This window comes from Geospiza fortis, unplaced genomic scaffold, assembly GCF_000277835.1.
Source record: "Geospiza fortis unplaced genomic scaffold, GeoFor_1.0 scaffold121, whole genome shotgun sequence".
Lineage (NCBI taxonomy): Eukaryota > Metazoa > Chordata > Aves > Passeriformes > Thraupidae > Geospiza > Geospiza fortis.
Genome location: NW_005054346.1, coordinates 2,488,372 through 2,513,171, shown reverse-complemented (window position 1 = coordinate 2,513,171; position 24,800 = coordinate 2,488,372). Strand labels below are relative to the sequence as shown.

The following is a 24,800-nucleotide window of genomic DNA, read 5'->3' as shown; positions in this document are numbered from 1 at the left end:
CTACATTCATTAGGCATCAGTCACTGTTAGCCTTAAATTGCCTCTCAGGGAGAGATTCTAATTAGGTGCATTTCTTGATTAATTACAGGTTGGTTAAATAGCAATGCCTGATTAAGAATCTATAAATGTAGACTGTTGTATGTGCTGCTTGTTTAAACTGAAACAATCCCCAGGATGAACTGAGTACTGAAGTCACATCTGAAATCAGCAGTAGAGCTGAAATCTGGGGGATTTTGGGAATGCTTTCATATTAAAGTTGTTAGTGAGAAAGGCTGTTTTAAAAGTTCTGCAGCTCAAGACATCGGATTTGAAAAGACAAAAAGTCTGTAGACTGCTTTATAAAATTCAGTTGCTTTAGCTACTATCTGTTATGCAATTCTGTGTTCACATCTAGAAATTTGAAGTTAAATACTATAAGCAAATATTTATGTCTAGTAGATTTTGAGAATTTGTGTCTAAACACTGTATTCCTTGATTGGTGAGTACTAACTGCCTTGTATACACTGTCTTGCAGCTAAATGATGAGGAGGTAAAGATTTAATCTTTTGTTGAAATAATTCCATATTGTAGGGTATATGGTTTTCTGGTAGATATTTAATATGTAGCTGGTTTCGGGTATTTCTCCAAATGCATGTTAGTTGAAGAACTTCAATATTAGGACCAATAAATTCAGAACAAAATCTCTTTTACTTATACAGTGTATGATTTTTTTTCCATTCTTCTAATATATTATTTAAACAAACATTAGAATAGTTATGCAGAGCAGTTGCTGTAAGGGCTTTCTGGGTGTGATAGGATAGTTCTGAAACTGACTTGCATGCCTTCACATTATTTGCTTGTTGCTTTTGACTTTTTTCTGAGGCTGACAGTTATCAATAAACATTTGCTACTTCTGTTTTAAAAAGAACTCCCTCCAAAAACTTGTAATTTTTGTGATTGAAAAAATTAATAAGATCAAAGGAATTCAAAAAGTAAAATAATGGTATTGAAGGAAATGTTTATTGGAAAAAGTCTCATTGTGTATTTGATTTTAGTTTTTACTGATTATGAGCTATTTCAATCTTGGGGTGGAAGGGAGGGATTTCAGAAACTTTTCTGTGCATAATATGAAAATACTGTTACTGTGGAAAATTGGCAGCTGTTGATAAACTGTTCTACAGACACCTCTGGAAATGTTCTTTTTTCTAGACATTAACTAGATTTATATACTTCCTGAAACCAATGATAAGGTTGCTTTTTGTAAATCTCTGATAAAATTCCTTGATTTCCATGTAATACTGGATTCCCAGTAGATCACTGGGAGAAAAAATATGCAGTTACTAGAAATTTGAATATTTGAAATTTGAATTTGAAATTTGGAAGTTGGGATCCAGTGAAGTGTTTAACCCAACGTAAATGGAGGTTCAGAATATTTCCTAGTAATAAGGCAACTGTTTTGTTTTGGTTTTTTTCCTCTCTCTTTTTCTTACTACTTCTTTTTTTTTTTCCTTCAGCCAGATAGATTGAAGCAGTTTGGCTTCACAGCAAGAGCTTTTGAAGAGAAGGTACCTCCTGAAAGGCCCAGGGTGGCTTTCCAGACTCCAATGCCAGCCCGTTCAGCCTCTCCAGTGAATGAAGACTCTCAGAGTGATAAGGACTTTCAGAGGGGTCTAGTCAGCAGTCTTGGGGAAATGCTGGCTCCCAGGTGCTTCACCATCATGTTCATTTTACATGTTAAATAAGATTGTTGTTTAGCATGTTATTACTGCTGAGGTAGAGCTCAGTAGTACTGGTGATCCTTCTCCAAGGAGCTGATGAAGATAGCAATAATATTTTGATAATTAACAGAAAACTAACTACTTTGCAGTGGAATTAACTTTTAATGTCAGTTTCCTCATAGTTTATTTGAAAGCATCCATGGAGGCTGGATTATCTCTGAAGGCAGCTGTCTCATAGTGGATGTTTGTGTAGGATAAAGGTTGAACTGTAGAAATTATGTCCATGTCTGTAATACTGGGTCATGTTGTGAGAATGCTTGGGCCCATGCCCTGCAGAGTCTATGTTTTCAGAAGGCTGGTGTGGCGCCAGTTTGGCTCCTATTAATTAATCAGTCTCCCAGGGCCGAGCTCAGAAATGCACTGTAGGCAAGGACAGCTTCCACTGGGTGCTGTGATTATGACTGAACTGTTCAGGGGGAGAAGGAGCTCCAGGCACGTGGCTGAAGCTGTGCTGTGCTATTCACCCTTTGACCAGATCTTGCCTTGTTTTCTTTACTGATGCAGCCAGGAAGTACCATTAACTGAGCCACTTAAAGGAGTGCTTGTTTTGTGTTCTTTAGATCTCTGGAATAGTCTGGGTTCATGTACCACTCCCTCAGGGAAGGTTAATTCCCTGTTGAGACTTACTGCATCTTGTTCCTGGATGCCACTGAGAGGTCTTCAGCTGAACTAAATCTAGAATTTTTCCATAATGAATTCTCTTTCTATCCCCATCCCTGCTTCATTTTCTTTCCCTCCCTCTTCTCTCCTCCCCCCACTTCATCTGATGATATCTTTTCAGTTGCACAACAAACCAAGGAATTGTGTCCCTTTTTTCTTTAAGGCTTGCACCGTTGCCACCGCCTCCACCACCAGTTTTGACAGACAACTATAAAACACCTTATGATGATGCTTATTACTTTTATGGGGCTAGGAATCCTTTGGATCCTGCTCTTGCATATTGTAAGTTGATGATTTTAGGTGGCTTGGTTGTTGGAGTGACTGCTTTTAATCTAGTTAAATGATGAACAATGTAGAACTTGTAACAGCAAAGTAACCCCATTTTTAAGATGTTTATTGAATGAAAAGGGCTTTTTTTTTCAATACTGTTTTTGAATGAAGTGATTTTCTCCAGCAACAGAAAGGGCTGTGACTTCCTGAAATCTTGTTCATCACTTGAACAAGCTCAAGTCTCAGATTTTTTGCTGTTACTCCTTCCAGATAATTTTCTTTATAATTTTGATAATTAAAACATTATTTCCTAAAATCACTTAAATAATAATTACATGTTATGGTGTTGTTACAATTTCAGATATAATTATCAATATTTTAAAGATATTTATTAATACATTAAATATATTAAAATAATATATGAAGTGGTCTACTTTTATATTTCAGAACTCCTTTTTTGTCTGTACTTTGCTGATGATGATTTCATAATTGAAACTATTGTGATTTGTGTAGGGAGGGACTGGATTATGTGGTGTTTGTTTTTCTCTTTTTTCTTTTTTTTATTTTTTAGAGAAAAAAACAGAAATACTTTAAATTTTTTGTGCTATCTTCATAGAAAAGGTAAAATAAAAGAGAAAAAACTTAGAAAAATAACACTTTTACTAGTTGATTTGGATGACATTTGGAAAGAATGAGGATGTGTCACCATTAAGCAAGTAATTTAACTTTATTTGATGTAGCATATGTTAATGAGGTAATTTGTAAAATCTAAAGGGATTTAGTTGATTTTAAGAAATAGATTTGTACCTTGGCATTGTATTTCTTGCTTTAGAGGGCATTAAGGATTAGCTGAGTTTGTAATAGAAGCTGAGAGTTTGTTCTATACTCACAGAGTTTGAGTAGTGATCTCTGTTATTTAGGTTATGACAAATATTTATATCTGAGCATTCAAAATTTAAAATATGGTTTGTTTTGGTTTTTTACTGTGCAGATGGTACAGGAATGATGGGAATGCAACCCACATCTAGTCTGGATCCTCCTTTAGGCCAAGCTCCAGTAGAGCAGCCTGTGTAAGTATTATCTATATTTGTATTCTTTGTATTTATTTATCTGTATTGATGTTTTTTTGTGTGTTGGTAATATTTTGCTGAGAACAGATATGCCTTTGAAAGAAAACATGTTAAAGACAGCTCTTCAACTTCTAATTGAGGATTTCTATCTAGACAATAAAAGAATAATTCAGTGAACTGCTATTTTCATATGGATTGTTTGGGATTATAAACTGCCAGGCTATGGGAAACAACAGCTCTTAAATACTTCAGGAAGGGAGTTTTAAAATTTTTTTTACCACCGTCTGGACCCTGTGATGTTTTCCTTTTATATGTGTGATTTTTCAATTTAGAAGCAACATTGGAGAGAGGAATACAGGAGACAGACAAAGAAGCATAGGCATGTATTCTGAAGAAAAAACAAAGCCTTCCAAAGAGGCAACGTTATCTTATCAACAAGAATTACAACAGCAGGTATTGAGTGATAAAGCTTCTAACTCTTCATTCTTTTTTTTTTGACTTATGATGGTTTTAACTATAGTACTCTTCCAGAGAACTTTATGTAGCATACAAATAAAAAGCTTTTTAACTCTCCTTCCTTTCATCACTTCCTTCCTGTGACTCTGCTTTAGCTCGTTTTAGCTCTTCAGGTGGACAGTAAGCTCCTCACATTTTTTGTCAGACGCAGAGAGAATGTTAAGAATCTTAGAGCAAACAGATTAGTTCCAGGCATGTATCTTTATATAATTATTTTCATGAAGATAAGAACCTGCATCTTAAAAGGAATGGCTTGTATTGTTCTGATATTCCATTATTGCTATAATTATTAGGAACAGTCTAATTTCTGTAAGTTCTTCATGATCATTTGGACACTAATTCAAAGGTTTGCCAAATGTTTATTTCCAGTGTGTTTGTAGGTGGTGTCTCATTTCTTTTTAGCTTCTCTTTTGATAGACTAGACAATTTTTTTGTGTCTCCTGTTCCAGTAGACACCTTAGTCCTATACTCACTTTAGTGGCCTTTTGCTGCTGCACCTTGTGGGAATTTATAGTTATGAAATGTATTTGACCATGATGAAATATGTTACTTTTGCAGAAATTTTCCTAGTACTCAGTTCAGGCACACTAAACATTTTCTTATCTTATTTTTTATGTACTTCCTTGGTAGAGGTAAATAATACTGTAAAAATACTGTAGTTCTAATTATGTTTGTGCATAAGGGATAAAGGAAAGGCTGTCAACCAAGGTTAAATAAAGGATATAATAACCATTTAGGAATAGTGTCAGGTACTGTACATATGGTTCTCTGAAGGAATTTTCTCACTATAGTCCTAAATAAGTATTACCTTGCAATATGAGAGACTGCATAATATGACATAAAGGTCTAATAACATGGCATGATACAACCTTTCATAGTTATTATGGTTGAAAGCAATCAGGATATTCTTCTTTTTGCTATAGATAAACCTGACTGATGATTTTTGTAAACAGTTGAAGGGGCTAGATGGGTCTTTGTTGACTTGTTATATCTCTTATGGAATTGGGGTTACTTGATAAATTATAGCATCATAGAGTGGCCTAGGTTGGAAAGGAGCTTCAAAATCATCTAGTTCCAACCCCACTGCTATGGACACCTTCTGCTTGATCATGCTGTGTGACACCCCATCCAACCTGGCCTTGAACACTTCCAGAGATAGGGCATCCAAACTTCTCTGGGCAACCTGTTCCAGTGCCTCACCACCCTCATAGTGTTTTATCTAATTATATTTATCTAATGAAATGTTTTTTTAATGCACATGAGAAATAAACTTAAGAAAAATACATTAATATATTTCAAATACATAAAATAGTTAATATTTTAAAAGCTTTGAGTAAAAGATGGACTTTCTAACAGCTGTTCACTTTATAAATTCTATAAATTAGAAGACTTAATTACATAAATTATTTTGAAGAAAAAGAAGAACAAAGCATATGAACACTCTTGTGTTCATACATAGATCACAGTGAACTACCACTGAAAAGTATTTTATGAGTGATTATAGAATTGTGTAGGCATTTATTATTAGGAGTCATGTCCAGTCTAAGTTTTGGTTAAACAAAACATACTAAATTGAGAGAAGCAAGTGTAATAATACTGTAGAATTTTGCCTTTTTAATTTTCAGCCAGTCAAAGATCCAGAGATATGGAACTTTTGATCTAGTGCAACTGTCACATGTGGACATTTCTGTAACTTGGAAGTTTTATGATGTGTAGTATGTTTCTCTGATTATGCTCAACTGGACAAGCACAACAGAACGTGATTGCACTGCAGCACTGTCTGCAGTGTAGACAGTGAACTGTTTGGATTTTCTTGATCTAGATGAGGGAAATAGATAATGAGAGCATTCAGTTTGCTTTGCTAACTTTTTATTCAACTTCTACTTAATGTGACATTATTGTGGAACTATCTTTGGTTGGATTGTTTTTAGATAAGAGAGAGAGAAGAGCGACGCAGACAAGAGCGAGAGGAGAAGGAGAAGTTAGAAGCAGAAATGAAGAATTACAATCCCTGGGGAAAAGGTGGTGGTGGTGCCCCTCTCAAAGATGCAGAAGGAAATCTGATAAGTATGTTTTTGAAAATTGTGGGTTGTCTTTTCAAGCCTGATGTTTTCTTGCTCTCGTAAGGGCTCCATTCAATCATATTATTCCTTGTTTTGTAACACTGATAGCCCTTGACAAATAAGACTTGTTTCAAGGAGATGCACTCCAGGAATAATTGAGTTATTATTTTGATTTCTGTGGAATCATTCAAAGAGTACAATCCAAACAAAATGGGAAACACAGGATGTGTCAACTATAAGTGAAGACACAATGCAGTTGTAAAGGGAGAAGGAGGAAAACAAGCTGTCAGAATCATCTGTAATACAAATATGCTAAAGTCTGTTGTGAAGATTTTTATTTAGCATGTCCTAGGAAACAGGTTTTTAGTTTTTTTTCTTTTTAAAAATGATTTCTAGGCTTAGAAATCTCTATTTGTGATATGAAAAAGGGAAATGTGTTTATATAAATATACAAAGCTAAGTGGAATATTTATACTTCCCAAAGTAACACTGCTGGTAAATGGTTATATAAAGAGCACTCAGCAGTAATGTTTTATAAGGCTTGCTTTTTTCCAAGTGCTCTTTTATACAAGATAGGAGTAGGGAGCTGGAAGACAGCTATGATCCAGGTTGTTCATCTACCCTTCCAGTAAATTGTTTAACATTTACTGGATAACAGTTTATATACAAAAGTAATTTGTTCTAGTTGTATGACACCTGGGCAACATATGTCAAAATTAATAGTATATTTTGAGAGTAGCGAGTAAAGTTTAAATGCTTTTTAAAGATTTTGTGGCCAAGTTAAAAGTTTAGAAGCTTGTATTAAGGATCCAAGCTTGTGTTTATCCTCAGGGCAGATAGAGGTGTTCATACTGCCTGACTTCAGGCACTGTATTTATGGGTTTGGCTTCTTCCTCTGGGCTTCAGCAGTGGTGTGACTGGAAATGTAAAGGTCTCATATTGACCTGAGCTCTGCACACAACTGCTGAGAAGTTTATCTCTGTCTGTAAATGAGAAACCAAGAGAGAGAAGCTTCTTACCCTGTTTTCCTGAATTAAATATGTAAAGTACTTTTCCCGCCATATCTTGGCAGCATGATGGATAAGCTATGAGTTGAATGTTGTGAAACAGGACATGCTTTCTGACATGTCTTTTTAATGTGGTGTGACTTGTCTTTTTATCCTCTTAAAAATGTCTGTAAATAGCTTTTTATCACACTCTGATATATGCAAAGGTTGCTTTACAGAGAGGCATGGAATTTAAAGTTCTCGGAATCTGTGTGCTTAAATGACTACAGTAATTCATAATTATCAGAAACACTATTTCAAAAGGTAATCTGAAAACTGTGCAGAGCTTTTTTGTTTTGAGATGAGCCTTCTAAGTGTATTATGGTAACATTTCAAAATCAGCTGAAATTAACATCTTTGATCAGGCACCATGTAAATTTTGATGAAAATGTTGCATAATGTTGCTTTGCTTACATATTGAAATCTGCACCTGGATTATTACTGAAGACATGAAAACCAAAATATGCTTCAGTGCTTCAATTGCACTTATTTCCCTCAATAGTAATTAGAGAGATTCTGTACTTAAAATACCAATAGTAAACTCAAAAGTATTTTACAGCTTTAAGGAGATAGAAGAGACGGTGGTTTCTAAATATCTTCTTATCAACACTGACTTGGCAGTCAGTTTTGTCTTTGAGTTCTTTATCTTTCCAATTAATAGCATTTTGAGGCAAGGGAGAAGGGAGGCTTGTTGTGAAGAATCATTCCTGACAAAAGAAAAGTGACAAAATGAATCTTTTGATCTGTTTGTTAATAGTACCTAATTATTAAACTCTCACCCTTAGCCTCTGTATTCTTGTCTTTCCCTGAATTTTTTGTTCCCATGGCTGATATGCTCAGGAAAAGTGGAATCTGGTCAAAACCCCCTGTATTTTGGAGAATCTACAGTGAACATGCCTTGATGAGATTAAAACACTATAAACAGTTATTTCCCCTTTCCTTTAGCGGACTTGAATGTCATGCACAAGCGAAATGAAGAGGCATATCATAATCCAGAGCCGAGACCAAATGAAGATAAAAGGGCTATTGTTGACCTAAATTTGGCCTCCTCGAGACCTGAGAACTCAGAAGCATCTACAAATAAAATAGCAGGTTTTTAAGAATACTGTATTAATCCTCTAACTATCCATAAGTTTTAGTGATCAAAATTCCATAGTCTTTACTTCTTTCTGGTAGTCCTATGATAGTGTTAGTGCTCTCTACCTGTGAGGTCAGTATCATGCTTTTTTCCCAAATTTCTTCATTGCTGTCACTGTGTGCTCTTAAAATCTTATCTGTCTTATCAGATATAATGATAACTAAAGCTGTTTTAGCCCTGAAGAGTCAGGATCAATATATTATTTTTCCAGATTTGGTGTTTTCTAATAAAATCTTTGTACATGTTTGTGTTCTTTTTAAATGATACGGTAAAATACAGCTGTGTAGTAGGTGAGACTGTGGAATAAAAGGAGGTCTTCAGATGTATGCCAGAGGTTAAGATGAAATTGGTACAGTAACTAGGTTAACAAGTTCTAAATGTTACAGGTAAATTGGGTACATATGGAGCCCTATGCACTGCCTCCAAGTTCTAAGGATTTTGATTTATTTTCATATTTTAAAACTTATGCGTTTTTATCTTCTTATGTTTTGTGAGATATCTAAATGAGAGCACTGTGTTACTCCAGACCTGTCCCAAGTTTAGCATGGGCAAAGGCCAGGATTGGTGATGGTCTTCTCAACTCAGTTTAGATGCTACTTTTCCTTATCTTGTTTGAATTGTTGCACTTTAAAGAATTACATGGTATTACAGGTTGTATGTTTAACCATTCAGTAAGAAGTGAAACAGGAAGGCTGTTAAAGTAATAATGTTAAACAGCTAAGAGCCTCTTGTTTAGATCACTTATTTTGGGATCAGGAGGATGGTGCAGATCAATGATGGGAACTTTATAGTCTTGCACCTTGAATTTGATCAGCCACGTAGTAGAGTGGCTTTGTGTATGTTTTGCTGGGTTTGGTTACTTGGATATTTGGGGTTTTTTTTGGTACACCGCCGTGTTAAAAGAGGAACCTGCAGGATAGTAGCTGGTACACAGCAGGCATTTTCCTTGATACTTCCCATAGTAACTTGTCTGTCTTGCACCCATGCCTTCTAAATGGTATATAAAATTTATTCTGCTTTTTTATATGGAAGTAACTCCATCATGAAAGAGCCACATGTAAATTTAGTTCTCTTTTGGAAGGATTCAGGCATTGCTTCCATGTAAGGAAAAATAATCTCGAAGTGCACTCCTTGGTATGCAAACACATGCTCCTAAGGGGCTAGGCTGTAGCAGTAAACATGTGCATTCCTATGGGAATACTTTAATGTGTTATTTATGCTTTCATCTGACTGGGGTGTTACCGTATAGGGAAATGCAATGTTCATCTCAGCTCAGTGGAGCTATTACTCTTGCACATCTTTGAGGCACCATCCTTCAGAGCAGACATGATATGAGTCACATGATGCATGAGCTGGGAAGTTAGCACAACTTCCTCTACTTTTCCTTTACTTCCTTTCTTTCTTGTCTGCTTCTTGCAGGGATTCTGTTCTGCAAAACCTGTTCTGTGTGGTATCTGAATTAATCCTCCTATCTAGAGCTTTGGGCACGGTATGGTTATGTCGTGATCGTAACTCAGGGCTAAAGGAAACCTGACACTTCAAACTTTATAGGACAAAAAACATTTTATACTGGCAGAATTCAGATTTCTGACCGCTTAGAATTTTATTTGCCAGTCTGGGGCTTTGGTTTTTGTAGCATCCTTTGCTATTTAGTAATATTTGTTCTGTTAGGATGCTCTGTTTTTAAAGAGTGAATAAATCTGAGGAAGAGAATTGTATGTTCTAAGTCAAAGGAATTGCAAGCAGTAAAGTTACGAGGTGTAAAGTATTTGCTATTCTGATTAATTTGCAGGTAATGTTCTTAGATACTAAGCTGCAGATTGAACAGTAGAATAGGTGACTTTAGTAGGTGTTATTTTGTAGAAATGCAGCTCACTTGGATGGTATTAAACAGTTCAAACCTGGCAATTATTCCAGGCAGAAAATGAGAGAACTTTCAAGCCCAGCTATAGCCTTGAGTTACGACTGCCATAAGCTTCCTTTTGAAACAAGTGTCTCGGATTCCCCCTTCCTCACTCTGGCTTCCTGTCTTAAGTTTGTTTTTTATCTGTAACCTTTCCCCTCCCTCAGGTATTACATTTGCACAGGCCTCTCCTTTTGCTCGAGGTAATGTGTTTGCTGAGCCTCCATCCCCAGAGCAGCTTAAGCGACAGGAATCCTACAAGAACTTCCTGCGTCTACAGGTGAATGTTTGCGCCAGATATCTTCCAGTGAAATAAATTGTAAAAGGAGGATTTACACTCAGAGTAAATCATCACTGCCCACCAAAGACCTTACCTGTGCTATCACAGCCAATTCTGCACACAAGAGGTGTACTGAAAGCTACATACTATGGAGTTTCTTGGATTTTGGCTTACATAGTAGCATCATTTAGACAAGCATTTCTTAATAGTTGGCTTCTATAATCTAGGCTCTCTCTATATATTTTTTTTAAGTACTGCTCTCTAAATACAGTATTGAGTTCTGAAACTGTGGATAGAGTACAGGTTTGCATACATAAATGACTACAGAAACCAAAATGTTTGCCCTTGGAAGTCTACATGACAAAAATGCATGTTCATCAAAATGAAATGGTTATCAGTCATAGTGTAGTTATTTATTGATGGGTATATAAAACCTGGTTGTTCCTCAACCAGCTTATGTCTTCTGTCCATAATATTTCACATTTTATCTTATGCTGCATGAATTAAATATCAGTGTAATTAAATAACATTATCAAGGAAATAATAGATAATTTAAGAGACGACTAAAGTCGTACAGTGTTTAGTGTGGATCTCTTGAAAAGAAAAGATCAAAGTTTTTTTTCCATGCAAAGGGCTGTCAAATAGACTAAAGAATGGGCAGATCTTTTGCTTCAGTAAGTCAGAGCTTTGTCTAATAATACTGCAATTGTGGAACGGAAAAAGATAATTACCATATCTTTTTGGTTTCCCATCTTCCATTATATAACCAGTGAATAAAAGTGTTACTCCAGCGCCTCTTGAACAGAGCAAGTGTTAGGAAATACTCTGGTTTTATTAGTATTGTTTATAAATAGTTTTCCTGTAGAGGGATGGCTCCGATGGCCAAAAAGAAATAGTAAAATAGAATCTCATTTTAAGGGAATTGTGAAGCTGAAATATAGGACAGGCTCTAGGATTCTTTCAGTTGCACCATATAGCTTTTGATTTGCAAGTAGGTACTGCAGAAATCATAGTGGTAAATGTTGTTAATCAGATTGTTACTGGCTATTGACAGTTGAATACTTCTTTGTTTTATTTTTAAGATTGAAGAAAAGAGACGTAGGGAGGAAGCAGAGCGAGAAAAACTTAGAATAGAAGAAGAAAAAGAGGAAAAACGACTCGCAGAGCAGAGGATGAGAATTCAAAAAGCATATGAAGAGGAACTGGAGGAGAGAAGGAGGAAAGATGAGGAGGTGTAGTATTTTGATACTTTGACTTCTTTCCATCCTAAACTAACCCTTTGTAATATTTGTTGTTTAGAAGGTAAGCCAAGAAGTGTCCTGTGAATTGATCTTTGCTTTTAAATGGGTCTGCATAAGGCAGAGGAGAGGTGGAAGATTATCAGCATTAACTAGCTCATTCTTTTCACTCTTCATGCTATACTACAAACTTGAAGTATTGTTAATTCTTTCAAGAAAAAACCTGTAGTTTTATAAATGACAGTGGTGCTCTCCTTTCTAAAAGAAATTGCTGGTGAGACCAATAAAAAGCTTTATCAAATTGGTGAATTAAAAAAATATTATTCCAGTTTTTGTTTTAAATCTAGTTCTCATAGAATTATTTGAAAAATGTACCTATGCAGGAATATTTTGTACAGACTTTTAGAATTGGCAAGGAGATAAGAGAGGCAAGAATACTGTTTGTTTTGGATGAATGCCAAGCAGATCTAGTGAATACTTTTCATGGAGGTAAATTCAAACCTAAATCAATAGCCATGGATTTAATTCATACCCCGAATTTTTATTTCTTGGGTTTTCACTTTTTAATAAATTTGCATTATTTAGAATATAATAAATAATTGTAGGAAGAGCACACAAGGCCATGAGACAAAGCAGAGTCTTTCAGTGCCATATGGGATTATGGAAGATAAGATTAGGATGTAGCACTTGAAAATTTCTAAGACAGAACGTTTATCTTACACTCTAAATTCTCCTTCCCTAGTATGAGCAGATTAGTTGAATGAGCCTTATCTTCTGGATACCAGAGCTGTTCTAGCAGAGAGTAGGGAGCTACCTGGTGTCATTGCTATTCACAGTCACACAACTAAAACTGAGACCAGGTGATAATTTCCCTGTGGTCTTGTGATAGTGTGATTCATGTCTGCAGTATGTTTTAATTGAATCCTAATTTTTGGAAATGACTCCTACAGTTTAGTCTTAGCTGATGGCAGATCTGGGCTTACAAACTGGTGTTTATAGAAGTTATTAGGAATTCTGTTTAATGATATTAGGAAAGCCAGGGCTGCTGCTGTTTGAGATTTGCATGAGATATATTTTAATTTGGATATATGAAGTCAGACTAATGAAATATGCTTTTTTATTTCATACTAATCACTTTGATGTGTAATTTTAACTTCTCAAAGAGAAAGAAAACATAGTATTAATTGAGTCTTTTTTAATATATTAATTATGTTACAGCGAAGATTGAAAAATAAAGAAGTAATTCAATTAGGTGAAGAAAGGAGAAAAGAGGCAGAAAAACGACAAAAAGAAAAAGAAGAAAAGCAAGAGGAACAACTTAGACAGTATTTTGAGAAAGAAAAGATGGAAGAGGAGAAGAAGACGGTATGTTTAAGTGACTTTCTAAGAAAACTTATAAAAATAACTGGATTTTAAGGAAATCACATGACTTCTTAGACCTCTACCTTCAGTGTTGTTCCCCTCTCAGTTTATCAAACTGCAGTATACTTAATGCAAGAGAACAGCTGATGGAAAAATCAGTCATACTGCAGTAGAAAATTACCTTGTTGATCAAATTTGCATTAAAAAATAGTAAAAGCAAGATTAATAATCCGCACTCAATAGTTGATTTTTATACCTGCTGTGAAATACTGTGACCTGCATTTGCTGAGGTGTAAATATAAATAACATTTTTTATTGGAGGACTGGTAGGACTGTTCATCTTAAACAATGGTGTTTTTGGAAATTTAATTATTTTCCTTTCTCTGCATGATGTAAGAAATCCATCACATAGAATTCTGATGGACAAAATCTAAGTAAATTATAAAACTCTCTTTTAAAATTTGTACTAAATTTCTGTAATTTCTCTAAAATAAACAGATATAAAGGAAATGTCTAGAGGAAAAAAGATATATAACTGAAATATAAATTAAGACAAAAACACCCTACAGCATAGAAAAAAAGTATTGGAATTTCTATGGGTAGAAAACAAAAATCACATGAAATAATTTTTGCAGTCATTTTATGCACTTAGGAACATTTCTTTCTGTCAAAGGGAAAACACTAACAAAACTTTGCCTGTCCAAAAGAACACTTTATTCAGAAGCTGTAGGGATGTAGTTTCAGTCTTGATTTCCTCCCGCAGTTGTCACGACAATCTTCACCCGTCATTCCCGCTCTGCAGAACAAATCAGCGAGAAAGGAGGAGAGGATTCCCTCTGCTGAGAGCCGTCTGTCTTACTATGCACAAGTATGTTAGAGCACAAGATTGTCAGAGCAAGCTTCTACTGCTTTATTTAAGACAGTACTGGGTATGAAATCATGCCAGGTTTTTAAAGTTTGCCAGTTATTACTGCAATGCCACGGATAATGAGACAGCCTTTACATTAATCAATCTTGGAGCTCTGAAATTTGAGGTTAAATTTTATTTCAAGTATTGAAGAATTTTTTTTCCAAGTACAGGAAGATTATTGCTCCTAATATGCTTTGCTTTCTTCTCTGCATCACAAATGAGTTACAGTAGTGGTTCTGAGACCGCTCATTTCTTTTACTTGAAAGTCTTCTCTGGGGCTTCTTTGGCTTTTAAAATAAATTTCTCCTAGAAGAGAGTAGATTAAATAATTTCTTATGATATTTGAATCTCAGGCCATACTTCTGTTGTTTTATTGAGAAAGTGTTTGTTTGTTTTTTGTTTGTTTGTTTTTACTAACTCTTTGTCTGAACTGAGCTAAATACTTTATAGCGCAGTTTCAGAGAATATTTTATGTCATACTTTAAACCATTGCTTTCCCTAAATTTTCTAAAAGTGGAGAATGCTCTGGAGGTAGGTCAGTTTATTTCTTTAGCCGTACTTGCAATAGATTTGTTTAGAACTCTGAATAGTGCATTACAGGTATTGTCATAGTAATTTTGGATTATACATTGAAAGATCAGATTTAAAAAACCTTAGGCATTCACAACCTGTAAGGTTACTTTCTGACTTCCAACTGTTAATGTAAATTAGCTGTAAAATAAGGAAATAAATGTACTGCAATTTCTTCCTCTTACAAATGACATTTCATATTGATGATGGTCACTAGGATCCTCCACAGCCCAGAGCTCCTTCTCCACCTGTCCCTGCTCGAAGAAATCAGCTGCGTTCATTAGGTGGGTATTTGTCTTCATTGCAGGCTCACTTTCTGTTACAGGAAAACCCTTCTCTGTTACAGTTCCTTTTCTTGCCTGCAAAAGAAGGGTCCTTTCAAGTTTGCATTTCTCTCTCTTTGTTTTCTCTCTCTTAGTGCTATTAATGTATTAGTATGGTATGTCTGAATTTGTAAGACAAAATAAAAATGCATTCATATGCGTCATCATAAGGAAATATGTTTTTGTAAAAACTCTGATAATGGAATAGCATGGGAAGTGCTGGATCTCTTGGAACAGCAGTACCACTGTGACCAGAATATGGCAAAATGGGAAAGTTTTGGATTGGCTGAGTAAGGGATTAGACCGACAGAGTGTAGAGGATTGCAGCTCTAACTCTTAAATTCTACCTACCTTTGTTAGTCTGCCTAATCCTGTCCTCATTCCTCTTAGCTTTCACTAGTTGTTCTAAAATGCAGATGTGCTGGAAGGATCTCCTTTGTTTTCTTTATATTAGTTATCCTGGCCATATGTGGGTGGAAAGCAGTAATCTTTCTGCTGATTCTTTTTTTACAAGTATATAAGAAATATACTTGTATATGTAAATGTAGCAGTAAGTAAAATGAAATGAAATGTAAGTGATGGCCTACAAATGCTGCTAGCCTGCAGCAGAAAGTACCTGAGGCCATTCCAGGGACTTGTGGATTTTCCACTAAATGGAAGGCAGAGTGGTTCTTAATTCAGCCTTTGGAAATTGATTGACTCAGACCTTCTGTCAAGAGAGAAATAAAGACGTATAAACTGAGTCTCGTTTCTGAGGATTTCAACTAGTAAGACTTGCCCGCTAAGTTCTGGACACTAAAATCTAAAAGTCAGTCAAATATCCAGCTCTAAGTATGTTATTTGGAAAATGAGGAATTTCTGAAACTGGTTTAACTTGCAGAGGAATGCTGTCCTGACATAAAAAACAGCATAGACCCAAAGCAGGTCTGAGAGGTCAACATAAGCATGTAATAAAAATTGAAGTTGGAACTCTTGACCACTTAAGAGAATCTGCACTAGGCAGACAGATATCAACTTTTGAGTCAGGGAAAAAAATGATACTGAGTGCTTGCAGATACCAGTGCAGTTCCTGTTATCTGAGGACTATGTAGTTTTGCATATTTCAAATTAAGCCTTTTTGCTGGCTACACCCACTTGTATTCCATAGCTTTTTCTTTTTTAAATGCAGCAAAACATTTCCAGTGACATTTGTATGTCTTCTGCTGTTCAGGGGTTCTCATCCTTGTGCTGTCTTAAAATATAAATTTTGATCTTTCTAGTATATTAAATATTGTGATTCTTGTGTTAGTACAATCCTTTTTTTAAAATTCATGTTTCCTCATATCTGTTTTTTCCCTTTATTTTTTACTTATGTTTATAAGTAGACAGCAAAATTGCTCTGAAATGCTTTATCTTTATATTATTTGTGCTAAATTCCAGAGGAAAGGAAGAATGTGATCAACGAATTATCAGAGATGAGGAAACAGCTTCGTAGTGAAGAGAGGCGACTGCAGGAACAGTTGCTAAATGTGGCCAGTCATGATAATGTACCAATTACACGGTAAGAATTTAATCTGCTGTTTCAAAAGCTAGATTTTTCATAGGAACTTACTGTGTAGTTGACCAAAATACATGAGTAGAATGAAGACATCAAGGTAGAACTCATATATCATTTTTTTTCATTTTTTTCTAATGTGTCTGGGATTTTTCCAGGACTCTTGCTAAAATTTATTGTAAGAATGGCTGTACTGGTGAGATAGGAAGTTGCAATGCTCTGTCTTGAAGAGTGGTCTAAAACAGATGTCTAAGGCGGAATTATATCTCATTACCTTTTTTTTCTAGGGCATGATTTGTGCCTGTAAACTGCAGTACTACAGCTGCTGAATATGCTTATGAATCCTGTACTGTTGTGGAAGTACTTTCTTTCTTACTGAAAAATCATATTCTATTTATTTAATAAATTTGGTTTGCTTCCAAAATGCATTAGCTAATCATACCAATTAACTGGAAAAGACACATCTAATTACCAGCCTTAGTTCCACTCTGTAAAGTATGAGGGTTTTTTATTTTAAGTAAGTTCTCTTTTTTATAACACAGTATGCAGTGTCATTACTTTGAAATATATTTTCCTGTTTTGACAGCTTTGTTTAAAGATAAAAGATCTGAACATTATCAATATTTCCATCCAAGTCATTAATAGTATGGTGTTAAATTGCTTTCTGCTTGTTCTACAAACCTGTCCAGCAGGAGGAGAGAGAAGAATCCAAGGGACATATTTGAGATGGCCAGGCTTCGTCTGCAGGCTCCAGTTCGGAGACCTTCCTTGAAGGAGGCACAAGATCCTGTCAATATACAGAATATCTGGGAATTTAATGAACTTAAATACAAAGGCAGGTAGATCTTCTTGTTACTGATGAAGAAGGGTAGGGAAACTTCTGTCCTTCTCCACCTTCCATTGCATGCAGGATTTAAAGACAAAAATAAAAATCAGGCTCTTCATGAGCTACTGCCCATGCAATGGACTTTGTGGACAGTATTTTGTTTGTGTGTGTGTATCTCTCTGGGGCTGTTCCTGCCATTCCATGGAATTCTTGGCCTCACAACACTGTGTCATCACTCAGAGCACTGACCTGTCTTCTTGTCCCTGCTGCTTAAACTTCTTGTGCATTTGATGTCATGGTGTTACTGAAAATAGACTGAGTTTGACTTTTTTACCAACCAACAAATAATATTTCTGTGTAACTTTCTGTTTATTCTTTACTAGAAAAGATGTATTTTTAATATAGTAAAATTGTAAAATCGTTGCTAAGTTGCTCATCCTCTTGGCTGTCGACACTATTATTTTTAATGGTTTTTTTATGACTTAGATATTTCTTTTAAAATGCTTTTCAGAAATGTTAATTTTGGGAATAAACGTAAATTTCATCTCTTTGCTCTAGATCCTGAAACACGTATGGTCTTGAGGCACATGTATCCTGATCCTCCAAAAGATGACCAGACTCTAGAGATTCAACAGCAGGCACTGTTGAGGGAGCAGCAGAGGAAACTTGACAAAATGAGAATGAGGAGAGAAACAGAAGGTAAGGAATGAATGCTCTGAGATAAACAAAAATCTTTGAGATGGTGTGGTTTGTATTTGATAAGAATTAAGACCCACTAGCACTAGTTTTACATCTTTCAAGTGCACTGTCAGCGCTGCAGTATGTAGCACTAAAACACCAGAACTCTGAAATCAGTCTATTGTAATCTAAACATAAAAATGATAGAGTGTTTGGGGGATCTTTTGTGGTTTTGTACTTAGTTTGGGGGTTTTTCAATTACTTATGACTGTTTCTCTTTGGTTCCCTGAAAGTAATTTAACTAGTGCCTCACGCTTCAAAAATTCTAAAGGAAAAGTAGTTTTATTTTTATTACTGTATCTTGGAGAAAACTACAGAACAGTGAATCTCTTTTGCTGAACTGTGAAAAAAAGTGTTAGCAGATTAAGTTCCATGGAGCAATTCTTGAGTTCTAATGGAGGAAGTAGGATGGCTTTGGGCTGTGAATGGATTAAAATACAGCCAGTAAATCTTCACCTTGGTCTCCTTTTAATGGATGAAATGTTTTTTTTTATTTCCATTATCTTGGGTTGCTTTATTTTAAAGTTTCAGAAACCATATAAAGCCTTTGCTTTATAGCCATAAAAAGCCTTTGGTTTAGAAATCACATGTGAGATAGTGTAACTACTTGGAGGTTCTGGAAGGAAAATGTTGCTTGTATCACTAAATAGAGATGATCCTAAGATAGTAAACATTAGCAGCCTAACATGGAAAATATTTTGGCTGCATATTGCAGAAGCAGTGAAAAGTAGATGTATTATCCCTTTTTTTGCATGCTACAATTAATTCCAAATGTAAGGTTCATTCAGGTATCTTTTACAAACAGTCATGAAAGAGCACTATTTCCAGTTGTTTTAGAGGATACTTGAAATTATAATAAGAGTTGCTTAAACCTATACAAATGAACTCAGTTTTGAGTGAAAGATTCAGATTTTTTGGAAAAGTGTGTGCCTCTGTAATTCAGAGTGGCCCAACTAAATTTCTGAAGAGAAAGTAACGTTATTTCTGTGGTGACTTAGCCTATGCTAGCAGCCAGACTCCCACGTGGCTGCTGTCTTGCTTATATCTCCTCACTCCTTCCCTTTGGGGAAACAGGAACAATAAAACTTGTTGGCCAAGGTGCAGATGGGGAGATTGGTTAGCAGCTGTTGTTGTGGGTAAAACAGACCTGACTTGGGGAAAATTAACCTAATTACTCTAAGCCTAAATATTTGATTACTGACTTTGAGTAGCAGCAAATAAAAAGCATGCAGCCTGCACCTTTTCTGCCCCTTCCCTGTGCCCAGTTTCACTCCTTCATTCTCAGTGTCCCTGCTCCCCTTCCTTGGTACCACCCCAGGTACCAAGTTACCTCTGGGATGTAGTGAGTGATGTCAGCCTTGGGAAGGGGGCATTTTGGCCATTACACAGCAGTTTCTCTCTGCTGCTTCTGTCTTCTTGCATCTTTCAATCTGCTCTACCATAATGTCCTTCAGGGGCTGCAGGGGAACCTCTGCTCTGGCACTTGAGCACTTCCTCCTCCTCCTTTTCTGGCCTTGGTGCCTCCAGGTCTGCTTCTCACAGATCTGTCAGTCCTACTGCCATGCTTTGATTTGCTCTTGCTCAGATTTGTTTGCAGAGGCATCACAAACATGACTGATAGGCCCTGCTGTGTCCTGCAGCAGCTTCCTGGTGGCAGCAGCTGTGCCCAGCACAGGGTGTCCCGTGGCATCTTCCCACAGCCTCCCGCCTTGCCACAGTCACCCATGGAATTGCTCCTCAGACTTTATTAGCCTTAGGTGAAAGTTGGGCATTAAATCAAACCAACACACGTGGAAGGAAAATATTTACATTTTTGCATACTGCTTTGGAAAAACTGAATGTCTCTTCTGGTCACTGGTGCTTTGAGGCTTGCACCGTTAGCTGGTGCCAGACCTGTGAGATGAACAGAATTGATAGCAAGATGTGAAGGGTGACAGCTGTGTTCTGTTCAGTTTCCTGTTGAGTGTTAAAGATGATCCCTGTTCTATCTTGGACAGATGAGCTGCTGTTCAAGCAGTGTGGGCCATATTGGATAATAGAACCTCACAGTTGCAAATAAGCACATCTGTATCACATGCTGTGTTAATTACATGGTTGTGAGTATCTTTTAATGCCTAAATGAAATGTATAGGCTTGACTTCAGCCTTTCTCATTATGAGATTGACTGAAATGCTGAATAATAATTCAGTGGCTTCAGCTGAGATCTCTCTAGAGCTTGGTTCTGGTTTTCTGCCATTAGAATATTTTTTAATAGACCAGTCTGAGAAGGTTTTCATTTAATGCTTTCTGCAGAGAAACCTCCACCATCTAGAAAGCAAATTTGTCTTTTCCATTAATTTCAAGCACATGGAGTCTTTGAGACTTCTGCTAATGGATAATGTAGGCTTCCATGATGACATCCAAGGAAAGGATGTTCAGGTTAGCTTAGATTTAATTAATAGACAGGCAGCTGATTTTTATAAGTATTTTCTACTGATGCTTCTAGAGGCTCCTTAAACAGCTTTTTCTCTTTCTCTCTCCTACTGCTTAACAACATAATTTAACTTTATAGTCTGTCACTGAGTACCTAGCTATCTAGAATTAGTTGCCATCTCTCTGTTTCCAGTTTATTTTCCTCAGAGACAAATTCATCACCTTCCTCTTGCTGAAAATAGATGAGTGGTTTTATTGTCTGATTTAAGGCAGAAAGAAAGATTAATTAAAGCAGTATGTACTTTTATGCTGTGGGTGAAATAGTGTGTTATGGGCTGTTGTGGCAAAGGCATACCTTCTTTCCCACACTATAAGTGTAAGTGTTCTTTGCCTTACATGCTTTTTGTACAGTTTTCCCTCTGATATGTTTGTTTTGCTCTTTATGTGAAAGAGGAATATGTTGACTGTTAATGAAACCATAAACTGAGAAATCAATGTTTTAAATATGCCAGGTTGTTAAATGCTAGCTGTGTCCCTGTAAAGGAGGCAGTCTTTGCAGACTTCTGGATGATGATTATCCTGGGGGATGTGAGGGAAAGCCCCAGGAGCAGGTTTGATGTTGCTGTGCTGCAGAGCTGGGTGCTGCACGCTGGAGCAGTGTGACAGGGACGGGCTGGCAGTCAGGCCAGGAGGACTGACAGTGCTCTGATGCTGGACAGAAGGTCAGCTGCACACTGAGCAAAGTGTTGTTTCTTGCATCTCTGCCTCAGAAACAATCTAATAAAATAATTTATTTGAAAATTTAAACTAAATAAGAAAAATAACTTCAGTTCTGCTTCTTTAGATTTCCAGCATGCATTGGGTCATTGTTAGCTTAACTTTCAGGATGGTTCTCTGTGCTCTCCAGAACTGAGTTTCTTATCCTGAGATAAAAGCACATATATTCTTATGACTTTCCTCTGTGAAATGATCTCTGTCAGGATCAACTTCTCTTTGAAGGCTGAAGTGTGGTGTGCTTAGCATGTTGAATGTACATTTACTCTTGGGGCTTTCTGCAGTCCCCGCTGTGGTTGTTATTCCCTGCCAGGAGCCAAATACAGATTAGAAGTAATAAACTACAGATTTCTGTTTGATTTCTCTGATTCTACTTAAATTTACATAAGGAAACTGGAATAATTGTTGCATTCAAACATTTTAAAAACCCATTCCTTCAGCACAATTTATGTATATTTAAAGATGTAATGCATACTGATCTTCATTTTTGCAATAATAAGCTGATAAAATATGTTTTGTTATTAACTATTTTTTATGTCAACCCTGTCATTTTGTCTCTTGTCTATGTAGTTTTTGATGATCAAGAGGATTCTGCTTTGGACAACTACCCACAAACCATGGGCCTGGTAAGAATAAAAAGTTTTTATTATATTACTTTTTCAAGTGTGAGAAATATTGTGTTTTTCACTGATTTGGAGAAAGGAATGACAGCAAACTAATTTACTTCTTTTTCTGGTCCACACCAACAACAGCTTCTTTAAACTTGACATACAAGTTGCTTATAGAGATGGCCTGATTCTATAACTCTCTTCCTTTCATATTCATTGGTACTTATTTTATATTCATATGATGTTAGATTGCTGCTGGGGAATGAGAATTAGTAGAAAAAGCCAAGCCAGAAGCAGTTGCTCTGAATTCAGGTGGTTTAAGTGATGCACTTGGTAATCAAGAATTGGATCTGTTCTCAGATCAAACTTTTTTTTTCTGACTTGGTGAAAAGAGCAAAATAAAGTGCTATCAAAGTAGAATTATCCTGCACTAACCCCAAATACTGAATTACAGAGTTCAATTGTATTTCATGGGAATGTGAAGCAGTGAAAAACAGGAGACTTTGCAACAGAAAAGACATTAAGCTTGAGGATAATACTGTAACTAAATGCAGAAATGAAACAGTTTTTATTAAAAAATAATCACATTCATGCACTTCATAGTTGTAATTTAATGCCTGAAATTATCATTCAGAGCAATGTTTTGCCGTAAAATATTTGCTTTCTCTTGTTCTGTTTCCTCTGATAGTTTTTACTGCTTTGATTTTAGAGTGGTTTTCAACATAAATTATTCCTCAATAGGATTTCTGTAATAAATGGTTGCAACTATGATGTGAGCTATGAATATTGGTCTTAGTGCTTGATATTATGATGCAGAAATTTGCTATTTTAATGCTTTAATGTCAAAGATTGTATGTGGGATAAGTTAAACATAAGAAATCATTCTTCATTTGATCAATACTTCCTACAAACCTTAAGTGCAAAGCTCACTTTGAGCACTGACTGTTCTGAACCTTACACAGAGTGACACAGATCAATTTCTTGATGGAAATGTCTGTGTTAAACAAATTACCACAACAGTTGTCATGTGTAGGCAATTTCAGCAAATGGGATTTTATACTGAAAAGTTAAAAAAAAAAAAACAAAACCAAACCTTAATGCTTAAAAAGAATATGAATTCTTTAAAAATATATTGGGTTTTTAGAACCACAAAGTGGTTAGGGTTAGTAGAATATTAACACTGTAGAGCTGCTCTTTGCTTTGCAGAAGTTTGGCAATTAATTTACATTAATTATCATTTGGCCCCAGAAATGTATTAAAGCCTCTGAATTTCCATTTTTTCTGTTTCACTTTTGTAGTTCAGGAACAAATCTAATGAATTCCAGAAAAATTCACTGTTGGAATCGGATAGTGCTTTTATTGGTGAGTTTCTACCTCCCCTTAACCATGTTGTGGGTGTACAGACACATGGTTTAGTCTAAAGCTGTGTCTTTAAAATGATTATTACTGTTAGGAAGTTATGTCTCCAAATTAAAATGCAGAGAATTATGAAATTTTACTGCAGCAAATTTGTGTAGATGACACCTAAATTTGATGATGCTGTTCAGTTGCCCTTTACCACCTTACATCTTTTCATGAGAAACATCTTTCTCTGCTCTTCATGCTTTGTCTGTGAGGTTAGGCTTTCAAGGGGCTTTTTTTCACATCTTCCCAGCTTTGGATAAGGAAAAGCTAATATTTATTCAGGAAATGTGTTACAATGGTAGCATTGGCAATGCTTTTCTATTGTTCTGCTGCAAATAATTTATTGACAATCACAGCTTACATTTGCAGTCTGTCCACAGTGAAATACAAAAGTCTTAGACAGTCAGCAGTTCTTTTCATGGTTATTCTTTTGATTTACAAGCATGCTTGATTTTAAGTATGATTATATGGGTATAAATTAGCAATTCATGCTAAATTAGTCACTTTTCTGCTGTTCATATTTTATTTCATTTCACTTGCAACATTACACTCATAGACGTTGTCACTTATTCATCATCTGAAGCAGAAGATTTTTAGTTTTCTAAAGATTTTTATATAGACTGCCTCATGTAATGTCTCTCTATTCAACCTTTACATGGGGGGATGTAAAAGTGCTGTTTTATTTCCAGGTACTAGAAAAACCCAACCAGCTCAGGCCTTTACATGTTATTTTCCATTAGCAGGCATTTCAGTATCTTGAAATTTCTTTGTTATCTCTGGGAAGTCATCTTGCAGGGGTTTTATTCTTTGCTGTAGGGGAGATGCAGTAGAGTCCTGCAGGTACTTTTTAATGAAACAGTGTTTCTATAAACTGATTATTATCTCTGGCTTTGGTTAAAAGCAGAATTTTTCATTTGCAGTGTATTCAGGCCCATTCTGTTAAGGTGCAAGTCCTGGAGTACAGGGTAGAACCTGGCACAGGGTGGGGCTTTCAGCCTTGTTCGGTGCATTTGGTTCTCCCTGCAATACCTTCCTTTTCAGGTTAAGGATTACTGTGTATTAGTACAGCCCACTGGTGAAAGGATGCCTCAGGAGAGCCCACCAGTCTAGGCTGGAGCCAAATATCCCATCTCAGCCAGGACAGGCTCATGGAGGGGAGCACAGGATGCAGGGCAGACATGCAGGGTTCTTCCAGCTTCCAGTGAGCTGTAGCTGATTGCCTTTCATAAAGCCTTTCACAGTTTTTTTTTCACCAGCTGGAATTAGCATTTTTGAATCCCTGTTCACCATCAGCAGTATTGTGCGGATAAATATCCAACCTGTGCCTTCTGTGAACTGTGTCCTTTCATCTGCTGGAAGGCTGTCAGCTCTCTAATGGAGTGTTCTTGGTTATTTCCT

At 36.1% G+C, this 24,800-nt stretch overlaps 1 protein-coding gene across 6 annotated transcripts in view; it reads left to right on the top strand.

The window, feature by feature from the left end:
• CSPP1 (centrosome and spindle pole associated protein 1) overlaps positions 1–24,800 on the top strand; it is a 67,588-nt gene that overhangs the window by 30,450 nt on the left and 12,338 nt on the right. For 4 of the 6 annotated variants that reach the window (XM_031058641.1, XM_031058640.1, XM_031058642.1 and 1 more), the window contains 17 exons: positions 1,494–1,684; positions 2,581–2,699; positions 3,679–3,757; positions 4,090–4,210; positions 6,205–6,340; positions 8,328–8,474; positions 10,591–10,703; positions 11,786–11,935; positions 13,160–13,306; positions 14,067–14,171; positions 15,001–15,067; positions 16,526–16,646; positions 17,330–17,475; positions 18,025–18,164; positions 21,332–21,338; positions 21,961–22,016; positions 23,297–23,360. In XM_031058641.1, the coding sequence (XP_030914501.1) occupies positions 1,494–1,684; positions 2,581–2,699; positions 3,679–3,757; positions 4,090–4,210; positions 6,205–6,340; positions 8,328–8,474; positions 10,591–10,703; positions 11,786–11,935; positions 13,160–13,306; positions 14,067–14,171; positions 15,001–15,067; positions 16,526–16,646; positions 17,330–17,475; positions 18,025–18,164; positions 21,332–21,338; positions 21,961–22,016; positions 23,297–23,360 (1,909 nt within the window). Of the gene's footprint in view, positions 1–1,493; positions 1,685–2,580; positions 2,700–3,678; positions 3,758–4,089; positions 4,211–6,204; positions 6,341–8,327; positions 8,475–10,590; positions 10,704–11,785; positions 11,936–13,159; positions 13,307–14,066; positions 14,172–15,000; positions 15,068–16,525; positions 16,647–17,329; positions 17,476–18,024; positions 18,166–21,331; positions 21,339–21,960; positions 22,017–23,296; positions 23,361–24,800 lie in introns of all 6 variants that reach the window. The other 2 variants (XM_031058638.1, XM_031058637.1) reach the window with 1 other exon arrangement.